The sequence below is a fragment of the Notothenia rossii genome (genome assembly GCF_949606895.1).
Source record: "Notothenia rossii genome assembly, chromosome: 3".
In the NCBI taxonomy this organism is placed as follows: Eukaryota; Metazoa; Chordata; class Actinopteri; order Perciformes; family Nototheniidae; genus Notothenia; species Notothenia rossii.
This window is the reverse complement of record NC_136901.1, coordinates 92,554,872-92,567,371: the sequence shown is the minus strand read 5'-3', so window position 1 is coordinate 92,567,371 and position 12,500 is coordinate 92,554,872. Positions and strand designations below refer to the sequence as shown.

At 40.5% G+C, this 12,500-nt stretch overlaps 1 protein-coding gene across 6 annotated transcripts in view; it reads left to right on the top strand.

The window, feature by feature from the left end:
* Positions 1–12,500, top strand: part of glra1 (glycine receptor, alpha 1) — a 171,473-nt gene that overhangs the window by 115,005 nt on the left and 43,968 nt on the right. For all 6 annotated transcript variants that reach the window (XM_079670304.1, XM_079670308.1, XM_079670303.1 and 3 more), the window contains 2 exons: positions 1,417–1,499; positions 2,861–2,998. In XM_079670304.1, coding sequence (XP_079526430.1) covers positions 1,417–1,499; positions 2,861–2,998 — 221 coding nt within the window. The remainder of the gene's footprint in view (positions 1–1,416; positions 1,500–2,860; positions 2,999–12,500) is intronic.

Here is a 12,500-nt window from a genome sequence, read left to right as displayed (position 1 = left end):
GACTCTTTTTTCAGAATCGTTCTGACTTTTTTCAGAAATTTGACTTTTTTTTGAGAATTGTTACTTTTTTTTTTAAATGATTATTATTTTTCAGAAATTTGACTTTTTCAGAAATTTAACTTTTGTTTCTAGAATTTTTACTTCATCAAAAAAGTGTCTGACTAAAATCTAAAACCTGACTTTTTTTCAGAAATTGGATTTTTTTCAGAAATTGGATTTTTTTCAGAAATTGGATTTTTTTCAGATATTGGAATTTACAGATCCCCTAAAGGTTCATGGAAAGAAAAAAAGAAAAGCATCTCGTGCGAACGAGAAAGTACATCGAGCGCACAAATTAATAAAGCGTGGCCTCGTTTAATTTATTTCTCTCTCTATACAAATTTTTAAAAAAAGCACACATTTAAAAATGTTTATAGAAAATGCATTCCTATTGAGGTGCCGCGGCCATGAGGAGAAAAAGCTCTATAGATTAAAAACAATCTAGCTTGTGTAGTGAAAGCAATACTTGAATGACCCCCGGGGGGTCGCGGACCCCACTTTGAGAACCACTGCTCTATGAACCCTCCAGGGCTCCGTAGGAATTTTTTCAGAAATTATAACTTTTTTCTTATCATTTTATTTTTTCAGGATTTTGACCTTTTCTTAGAATTGCAACTTTTTCCTTAGATCTCCAAAAAATATCACACGTGTCCCTAATCCTCCTTAAAGCCCTTTAGTATCTAGATAAGACGTACTTCATTTACCTTACTACACTTACATTTAAAACAAATTGTATTGTGTGCTTGATAAGATTTGTTTCCCACTCAGTGAGTTAGTAAATACATTTGGGTCTTTTTATATCCTCACGCATAAATTACCTAAAACATATGTTTGTCGATATTCAAGTCATCAAGTTATTGTTTCTCAAATCAGTTTGAATCTAATGTGTTCATATCATTAGTTTGTCTTTCACAACTCAAATCAACTCAAATCTGGCACGCTTGCCTTCGTATTTCAAATAACTTTTTTTGTATCTTAAGTACTGCTTAAGTGTGTGAACATAATTGTATATATAATGCAAATGGCTTCTAGTGATATATTCATTGCTAGTTTAATCTATTGTTGCACTTATCATAAATCAGTCTGGATAAAACACATTGAAATGTAAAATACAAATATTAATCTTATATTTTATTGTAAAATGCTGGCATGTCCTGATCCATCACTGTTCATCCCCCGGCACGGGATGTGTGACACTGATAACGATCCGGATAATCCTCTTAGTCTTATTACTAAGTGGTGTGTGTGTGTGTGTGTGTGTGTGTGTGTGTGTGTGTGTGTGTGTGTGTGTGTGTGTGTGTGTGTGTGTGTGTGTGTGTGTGTGTGTGTGTGTGTGTGTGTGTGTGTGTGTGTGTGTGTGTGTGTGTGTCTCTGCAGAATAACACTGATCCTGGCATGTCCCATGGATCTGAAGAACTTCCCGATGGACGTCCAGACCTGCATCATGCAACTGGAGAGCTGTGAGTCATCAACACACACACACACACACACACACACACACACACACACACACACACACACACACACACACACACACACACACACACACACACACACACACACACACACACACACACACACACACACACACACACACACACACACACACACACACTTCTCTGTGGCTCTGTTCTTCTACAAAGGGACTGCGGTCGTCTTAGAGAGAAGGAACGATATAAAATTCCCTCTGTTTTTTTAATCATATTCTCTGTTCTATCTCACTCTCAAAATGAATACTACAACGCTTAATAAAGTCACCGTCTGACATCATCTCCGTCTCACCCTGAGAGTTTAGTGTGATTTGATTCTTACGGATTTTTGTTCAGCTCAGAAATAATCATTAATAATAGATTGGAAAAAACGGCCTGCTGTCCTTCCATCTTTCCTCTTCCTCCCCAAGACCATTCTTTAATGTCTAATGCATTCCCATCTTCATATTATCTCCCTCCTCTCATCCTTTCCCTCTGAGCTGAAATACAAAAATATAATCCACTCTTTTAAAAGTGAGACATACATCAGAAAAAAATTATGAATTCAATAAAATATTAAAAACAATACAATAAATAAAACAATGTAATAATAAATACAAATATGTAAAGACCAATTGATGGGATGTTGCTAATGACAAGCTAATAAAATAAAAATAAATCATACCTTCTTTCTTCTTATTTGTTCCTATTATAATAAATGATTTTCTGTTTAATTTAGTTAAGCAGAACGTTTTTCGTTCCCTTCCCCTCTATCCACATTATTTTTCTCCAATTCTTCCATCTTTTCCTACTTCCTCTATTCTCATGTGTCCTTATATCTTGATTCCACTTCCTCGTTCCTTCTTCCTTATCTCCCCTCTTTACACCTCAATAAGAACAAACACATCTACTGTAAATCTTTTAACTTGTTCTCACCCTTCCTTCCCCTCCATCCACCTTCATTTCTCCATCTTTTCCTACTTCCTTTATTGCTTCTTATATCTTACTCTCACTTCCTCGTTCCTTCTTTCTAACGTCCCCCCTTTTCATCGCAATAAGAACAAATAACTGTAAATCTTCTTTTTATAACCTGTAAGTTTGCGTTGGATATATAAACGATCCCAATCCTTAGAATAGTTTTTAGAGCAGCGGGCATTATAACAGTATTTTCAATTTGTGTGGCGCTGGCCCTTTACCCCTGAAACCCTGCAGGGGGTCTATCTCTCTCTGAGTGACCTTTCACCCCCGCCCAGACATCAGAGAGATAATCCCCCCCCCCCGAGGGGAAGTAGAGTAACTCAAATGACCCGCACATTGATGAAAAGAGGCTCACCTGGTCTTCTCCTCTCCAGTCGGATACACCATGAACGACCTGGTGTTCGAGTGGGATGAGAAGGGAGCCGTGCAGGTGGCCGACGGCCTGACGCTACCTCAGTTTCTGCTCAAAGACGAGAAGGACCTGCGCTACTGCACCAAGCACTACAACACAGGTGAGAATGTACTCTATTCAAGCACTACAACACAGGTGAGAGTGTACTTTATTCAAGAACTACCACACAGGTGAGAGTGTACTTTATTCAAGAACTACCACACAGGTGAGAGTGTACTTTATTCAAGCACTACAACACAGGTGAAAGTGTACTCTATTCAAGAACTACAACACAGGTGAGAGTGTACTCTATTCAAGCACTACAACACAGGTGAGAATGTACTCTATTCAAGAACTACAACACAGGTGAGAGTGTACTCTATTCAAGCACTACAACACAGGTGAGAGTGTACTCTATTCAAGCACTACAACACAGGTGAGAGTGTACTATATTCAAGAACTACAACACAGGTGAGAGTGTACTCTATTCAAGCACTACAACACAGGTGAGAGTGTACTATATTCAAGAACTACAACACAGGTGAGAGTGTACTCTATTCAAGCACTACAACACAGGTGAGAGTGTACTCTATTCAAGAACTACAACACAGGTGAGAGTGTACTCTATTCAAGCACTACAACACAGGTGAGAATGTACTCTATTCAAGCACTACAACACAGGTGAGAGTGTACTATATTCAAGCACTACAACACAGGTGAGAATGTACTCTATTCAAGAACTACAACACAGGTGAGAGTGTACTCTATTCAAGAACTACCACACAGGTGAGAGTGTACTCTATTCAAGCACTACAACACAGGTGAGAGTGTACTCTATTCAAGAACTACCACACAGGTGAGAGTGTACTCTATTCAAGAACTACAACACAGGTGAGAGTGTACTCTATTCAAGAACTACCACACAGGTGAGAGTGTACTATATTCAAGAACTACAACACAGGTGAGAGTGTACTATATTCAAGCACTACAACACAGGTGAGAGTGTACTATATTCAAGCACTACAACACAGGTGAGAGTGTACTATATTCAAGCACTACAACACAGGTGAGAGTGTACTCTATTCAAGAACTACAACACAGGTGAGAGTGTACTATATTCAAGCACTACAACACAGGTGAGAGTGTACTATATTCAAGCACTACAACACAGGTGAGAGTGTACTATATTCAAGCACTACAACACAGGTGAGAGTGTACTATATTCAAGAACTACAACACAGGTGAGAGTGTACTCTATTCAAGCACTACAACACAGGTGAGAGTGTACTATATTCAAGCACTACAACACAGGTGAGAGTGTACTATATTCAAGCACTACAACACAGGTGAGAGTGTACTCTATTCAAGAACTACAACACAGGTGAGAGTGTACTATATTCAAGAACTACAACACAGGTAGTGATGGGAATTTGGGTTCTTTGAAGGGAGCCAGATCTTATGTCTACGTTCTTTTCCGAGAGCAGTTCAAAAAATGGTTTTTTTTTTTAAGTGAGGGTGGAGATTATTTATTGACCCTGCTTTAAATCATATTTTGCCTTTACAAATGTTGCACTCTGCTTTATCATTGTCTATGTTTTTGTTGAAGCGCATCCAAATTCTGCTGCGTTTTGCTCATTTTTAAAACCGAAAAACAATTCGTCTACCTGTACCGCTTGATATGACTTATCTCTCTCATGCGTATTCCGTTAAGACCCACCCCCCTACTCTGCCTCTGATTGGCTAACCCTGACCCACAACATCTCACTCCTCGTGCCTAAACCTAACCAATCAGAGGCACTCCTGTCTAAACCTAACCAATAAGAGGCACTCCTGTCTAAACCTAACCAATCAGAGGCACTCCTGTCTAAACCTAACCAATCAGAGGCACTCCTGTCTAAACCTAACCAATCAGAGGCACTCCTGTCTAAACCTAACCAATCAGAGGCACTCCTGTCTAAACCTAACCAATCAGAGGCACTCCTGTCTAAACCTAACCAATAAGAGGCACTCCTGTCTAAACCTAACCAATCAGAGGCACTCCTGTCTAAACCTAACCAATCAGAGAAGGGGGCGGGTCTTCACGGAATACGCTTGGGGAACACAATCAAGATTTTTCACTGTTCACGTAAAGGCGAGTGAATTTATGGGGAGTGAACCAACGATAAAAAGATCGACTCTCACCAAGTACGACTCGGTTCCCTTCGTTCGTACCAAAGAGCCGTTCAAAAGAATCGAATCGTTCACGAACGTCACTAAACACAGGTGAGAATCTCCGTTATTGCTGCAGGTGAGGGACGATCACTTGCCTTCTGTGTGCTGGACAGTGATGATTGGTTCACACAATTGGTTTGTTGGCTTTTTTTATATTGGGTTTATTCAGTCCTGTGTTGGCAATAAGTATTCTTCTTAACCACAGAGTTATTGGTATACCAGATAGTATTGTTTTGATTTGTTATGTGTTTGGTTTGTGTAGCACTTTGAGTAACCTTTGTGTATGAAGAAGTTGTATCTGATTGATGACTGACCAATAGACTTTCGGTAAGTTATTAGAATCAGAATCAGAATGGTTGTTACAGCAGAAAGGAGACAAAGACAGCTTGATGTTACCTAAGAATTATCCCACTTATTACGAAGGTACATACCGAAAGAACCAACGACTTCAAAATTGTGGTATTTCTACCACAAACTAAAATAGTAGATTATTTTCGAACTGCGGTGGGAGCAACTTAAATTAAAATAACGGCGTCACTGATCGAGGTTTTCTTCAGATTTAATTTCAACCACAAACAAAACAAACAGTGATTCATTCTCATTCTGAACATAAACCAAATATATAACTTCATGAGCAGATATCATTTCAATATCTTTTTTAATTACTATTTTGTTGTGGTTATTTACTTTATGTCTTTCATTTGTTTTCGATTCAATACACCATGACAAAGTTTCAAGGAAAACTTCAGCGATAAAAATAGAAAAACGACAGGTTGCAAGAAAAAAAATCCATCTCTAAGGCACTGGTCAGTGTGTGTGTGTGTGTGTGTGTGTGTGTGTGTGTGTGTGTGTGTGTGTGTGTGTGTGTGTGTGTGTGTGTGTGTGTGTGTGTGTGTGTGTGTGTGTGTGTGTGTGTGTGTGTGTGTGTGTGTGTGTGTGTGTGTGTGTGTGTGTGTGTGTGTGTGTGTGTGTGTGTGTGTGTGTGGCTGATTAGTTCAGATTCCGAGCCATCCCTCACACAGAGGTTGACGTCTGCTGTCGCCACTGAGGAGATGAACGATCCACCTCCAGACGAAAAGCCTTGACACGACTCTGCACTGGCACACACACACACACACACACACACACACACACACACACACACACACACACACACACACAGTCAGATGGGACAATGAACTGATAATCCAGTGCTTTGCATGCGAGTCTGTTTTCTCTCTGTCACTGAATCCCACTCAGAGTGAATCTCACGTCATGTCTCTTTCTATTCATGGTGCTTCCTGTTAAACAATAGAAACCGGACCACCACAATAATGACAAATCACTTATTTATTAAACTCTGAAAGGTAAAAGCGTTGATGGGGCACAAGCTGCCGCTAACATTGCCTTATCTTGTTTCTCTTATTGCTTAAGATCTAATAGCTAAACTCCTTCACCCAGTCAAAATGTATATTTAAAACAACCAAGATATAAATATTGCACCGTTCAAATATTAATTCAACTTCAATTATGACAGCTTCATGTAGACAACATGGACGCATGCTCAGGGGATACATCGGCATTACACGAGACCCATTGAGATACCTTCATTCAAATTTAAAATGTAGAGAACCTATGGAATAATGTTACCAAAAATATAACATAGATTTGGTTAACGTGGAATAAAACAACATTAGGAAGGTGTTATTTTAGTATAGACGTATAAAGAGACAGAGTACATTCACACTGCGCAGTGAGGGGTTAAGAAGGACCGAGCAGCAATGATTTCATGCTGCTGGGTAGGAGGCCTTTAGTTAGCTTGTTCCTGCTGGATCAGAAAGACCGAGCTAAAAGAGGCTAAAACGCTCCGGTGATATCTACAGAATCAGCAACTGATCTCAAATCAAATTTACACCGTTTCTTTCCTCTTATTCTCTTAATGTTCTTGAGTTGAAGGCATTAATCCTTCATGGACAGTTAACCCCCACCTCGTCAGTCCTTACATTTCTCTCTCTTCCCCTCTCTCTTCTCATTACTGACTTATTACTCTCCTGCTCCTCTGTTACTGTGCATACGTACAATTGAGGGCATGTGTGTGTTCATATATGTGTGTGTTCATATATGTGTGTGTTCGTATATGTGTGTGTGAGTGTGTGCACGCGCCTCACTGCTCCCCAATGGAGCGTTAAGAGAGAATTTAGGTGTCGATTTACTAGCTGCAGTCTTTCTCTTCCTCTTCTCTCCATCTGGCTGTTGTCTTTTTTATTTCCTTCCATCCCTTCATCCACACCGGCACACACTAAGAAAAAGCCCTGTTTGAAATACTAATTACAGTTTCTGCTGCATTGCAGTCAGGTCTGTTGTATTGCTGCTGATATGTTCGTTAACAACAGATGTTTACACCTGACGAATGCGTACTTGTCCTAGTCCCTCAACCAAACCATACCCTCTTCATCCTTTTAAGGATTAGCCTAGCATTGAGCTAATACTCACCCAGAAACCAAACCAATGTTGAGCCTGACTCCACTTTTCCTGCAACATGTGTGCAGTGGTTTTATTTTTTAATGGACTTCTGGGAGTATGTTTAATGGCCTAAACAACATTAGGACAGCATTTAATGCAGGGCTGTTTTTATATCAATGGTCTGAATTGGAAAGAGCCTTTCAATGAAGTGAAGACCAAAAAAAAGCTCCTCAGCAAAGAGTAATGCAGGAGCATATCCTATGTTCCATATTCTCTTAAAATTAGAGATTAAAGGTGGGGTAGGTAAGTTTGAGAAACCGGGTCGAGTGTGCTGGAATTTGAAAATACACAACCGGAAGAAATCTGCTACTTCCTCACAGAGCCCCTCCTCCAACACACACGAACGCGCACATGACCAATGAGGGCACGAGATGAGTTTGTGCACAGATGGAAGGCTGACAGGCAGGTAGGCCATCCAGTTACTTTAGCCGGCTCAGATGATTGGTCGTGCTTTTTACAGCGCCACGGCTTCCACTGATGATATTCTTTTATGGATTTTTTGTCAAAGCACTTCAGATATTCATTGCTATCGAGATGTTAAGAGCATTCCATGGAATATAACAAAAAGTGTATCTCGAGCCGGTTTCTCAAACTTACCTACCCCACCTTTAAGGACACATTTTTAAACAGCTGTATGGTCTCAGCATTGTTTCCTCATAGTTCAAATGAGGTTATACTCGAAAACCAACGCCGTGAAATCTGTAGACGGACAGTTTTGTTGACTTCTGATTGATATCCCCACACTGGTTGAATGGATTTTACCATTCAAGCATAATTAGACCCCATCATCCCTTTGCATGAGATCTGCAAAACTATCCCTTCTAATCAGAATCAGAAATCCTTTATCCGTCCAACAGCGGGGGGAAAACAAAAGCAAAGGTTCAGTGTGGATAAAAGGCAAGAGGAAAAGAGTAGACTTACATTTTAAATAAAGAAAAAACAAATATGTATTGTTAAAAAACTGGATATAGAAAGACTTGGTGAACATATACAAGTGTTGAAGGAGCAATACATTGTAATTAAACTGTACTAAATGGTATAAAATAAATTAGATATTGCATTACAACGAGGATCATGCAACTATAGAGATGACCCCCCGTCATGCATCTCTGTTAGCATCTCTGTTAGCATTTATGTTAGCATGTACTGAGACACAGCAGGTATTTGAGTTAACAGCTAACGTTAGTATGCCCACAATAAGAATGCTATTATGCTAACGGTTAGCAATATTGATGTTTATCAAATTCAACAGATGCTAACGTTACATTGTTAGCATGCTAACATTTGTTTACTAGCACTGACTACAGGAGACAGCTTCAAAACCACATTTACATACACACACACACACACACACACACACACACACACACACCCGCACACACACACACACACACACACACACACACACACACACACACACACACACACACACACACACACACACACACACACACACACACACCTGGCAACCATTCAGTATATGCCTGAGAGACTCCCAAGTGTGTGCAGCATTAAATACAGGACACACACACACACACACACACACAGACACACACACACACACACACACACACACACACACACACACACACACACACACACACACACACACACACACACACACACACACACACACACACACACCACAGTGAGATAGAGGCCCGGCTGAATAATTTCAATCTTCTTATCAGATGGGAAATATGGACAGCACTTAAAAGCTCTGAAGTGTATCACAGCTATAAATCAAGTCCAACCCCATCAACTCTCCTTCCTCCTCCTCCTCCTCCTCCTCTCCTGCTGTCATGTTCTCCTTCCCTCCTTCTTCTTGTCCTCTCAAATCATTCCCTCCACCTCATCCCTCTATCCTCTCGCTCTAACATCACATTCCCCCCTCTCTTCCTCCCGTCTTTCCTTTTCGTCCCTCCTCTCCAGTCTTTTGGGGTTAACTCTAATTGATGAGGCTGCCTCCCATTGATCTTCTTTGATTAAATGGATCGTCGGCCATCTTGCTCTCTGGCTCTCTTGTGGTTTTATTATGGGCCCTGGCGCACTCATTACATTACAGAAAGAGAAGAAGGGACATTTGTTACTGTGGATACTGTATGGACCACCACTGCAGTGTGTTCATTTCATTATCTGTGTTGCAAATGTTCTCTATACACAATGCTTGAGTTTAGAAAATGCCACTTGTTCTGTGTTTTTCCCATATACAGCTTTTTCTTAAAAATCTTTTTATTTTAACCTTTAAAAACTAGAAGATGTTATAGTCCTACATTTGGTGTTGGATTGGCACTTTCTTGGATATCTTATGCAGATATCCAACAGGAACTGGCCATGCCTGCTGTCCTGTTTTTACTTAACCTAAGCAGTCCAAAGAAAAGTTCTGTGGGACCTAAAAACCATATGAACGACTGCCCACTTTCGCTACTGCCCATTTGTACATGCCCATTTTATGCAACTGCCCATTTTATGCAACTGCCCATTTTATGCAACTGCCCAGTTTTACCTGAATCCCCATTTGTGCAACTTTTAGTTTGTTTTGCTGCCCATGTGCGCAACTGTCCGCTTTTCTGACTGCCTTTTTGCATGATGGCCCATTTACGCAACTGCCCATTTACGCAACTGCCCATTTACGCAACTGCCCATTTGTGCAACTGTCCGCTTTTATGACTGCCTTTTTGTGCAACTGCCCATTTACGCAACTGCCCATTTACGCAACTGCCCATTTGTGCAACTGTCCGCTTTTCTGACTGCCTTTTTGCATGATGGCCCATTTACGCAACTGTCCATTTACGCAACTGCCCATTTATATGCAACTGCCCATTTTTACCTGAATCTCCATTTCTGCAACTGCTAGTTTGTCTTACTGCCCATTTATGCAACTGCCCATGTGCGCAACTGTCCGTTTGTGCGACTGCCTTTTTGTCGGATGGTCCATCTGCGCAAATTTCTATTTATATGATTTTCCGTTTACGTATCTGCCCTTTTAAGCAACCCCCATTTATGCATTTGCCCACTTATATGGCTGCCCATGTGTGCAAAGGGCTGTTGCTCCCAAAGTATGATTATAATGCAGGAAAAACCCATCAGACCCCTATTTCCTGTTTGTCTTTATATGTTTAATAACTAACTCTCAATACGGTTGGGAATTGACCTGTAAGGCTGAAGGTTAGGATAGTTTAGGGAAGAACATCTCTGATACTTTCACAAATCGACTGTTACCAACTAGACATGCACTATTTATGTTCCTGTCATGTACGGCAGGTCATGCCTTTTGTCTTTGTAGGATAAAAAAAGGGAAGTCCAATGAAGTTATAGCAATAAGGTTATGTCCTGTTGTACAGAGAGTGTGATTTACCAGAGAAACCAAACAATGGCCATTTTCCTTTGGCATAACAGGCTGCCCGGGACTTTTGCTTTTGGACAATTTTGGACATTGTAGTGGAGCAATAATGGGCAGAACAATGGGAATGCACTAAAGGATTTGAGCAACAAAAATAGAGACTAACATATAAATGATAGAACTAAGCTCTTGTACAATTTACTCATGACATGCATATTGCATTTTATAGTCAAACAGCAGCAGAGAGATTAGGAGGAGGCGGAAGGTAGACTACATTTCTCCTAATCTCTCCACTTTTACGGCATCATGCTGCGAGCGTAAACAACCACTGTTCCTCTCCCTTCACAGCCACACAAGGACTAACGGTGCTGCTGGCACACACAACAGGCAGCTGCACATCTACACACGTTCCACTGCAACAACACATAGTGCAGCACACAACTAACTGGATACAACAATGACAGCAAATCGTATGATGAAAGGACGTTTCAATCGAAGCTTTTGGATACACATGCTGCGTATTTGTTCGTGCACAGTGTAATGACTTGTTACCTGATTAAACCTCTTGTACAAGCTGAGAAATCCCATTCTCAAAAGCTGTTCCCTTTTTGTGAGAGAGACTAATGTCAGTATCCCGCTCTCTGGAAGTTACAGAGCCGGCAGAGAGTATATCCTGTTGTTTTCAAAATGACGGCACTTCGATTGTCCCCACAACAAAGCAGATTCTCTCGAGCTCCGAGGTTTGTTTTTGACCTTGGAAACAGCAGCTTGACAAAAAAGCTAATCCTGAAGCGCCGACTGAGGCGAACAAAACTCTGAAGTCACATTTCAAGTCAAACACTGCCAATGTTTGGTTTTGTTGCTAAAAAGATGGGAAAGCTTTATGATGTCAAGGCAAAGTATATAGTAATGTTGCCGCCATGGTTCAAAATTGACCAATAGCTCAATATCGATTAGTGCAATGTTCAAATTGCAGGTAGCAAAATGTTTTTTAAGTGCTTAACATGTGTTATATACAATTTACAAGTATTGTGGCGCTGCAGAGACATCCTAGCCTACAAAAAAAAATTATACAGACTTAATGAAACACATTTTGGTTTCGTACGGATCTTTAAAGCAATTACAGCATAATGGTTTTAATATATTTTTCAATGATAATGAGCGTTGTATTGCAAAAACGATAAATGCTCCCAAAAATTGCAATTTCAATAATACTTTTCTCCAAATGGTGCAGGCAGAGAGGGCAATGTATGGAGTTTGACGTTTCTAATCGTGCCTTCATTCATTAAAAATGACTTTAATACATTACATCCAAAGGGACTTACATACTCAATACTGTGGGCAATCCCCACAGGAGCAATTTGGGGTGAAGTGTCTCAGGGACACAACGACATGCGGACTGCAGTGGGACTCGGACTTGCTACCCCCTGATTCGAAGTTCAGTACACTAGCTCACTGATACCACAAAAGTCTTGCAGTAGCCATTGGTCGTATCCAAAAAAGACAATGCAAGCATTTTCTACCTAGGTTGTCAATGTCTTCACGAAACTCCTGCCAGCTGTATCAT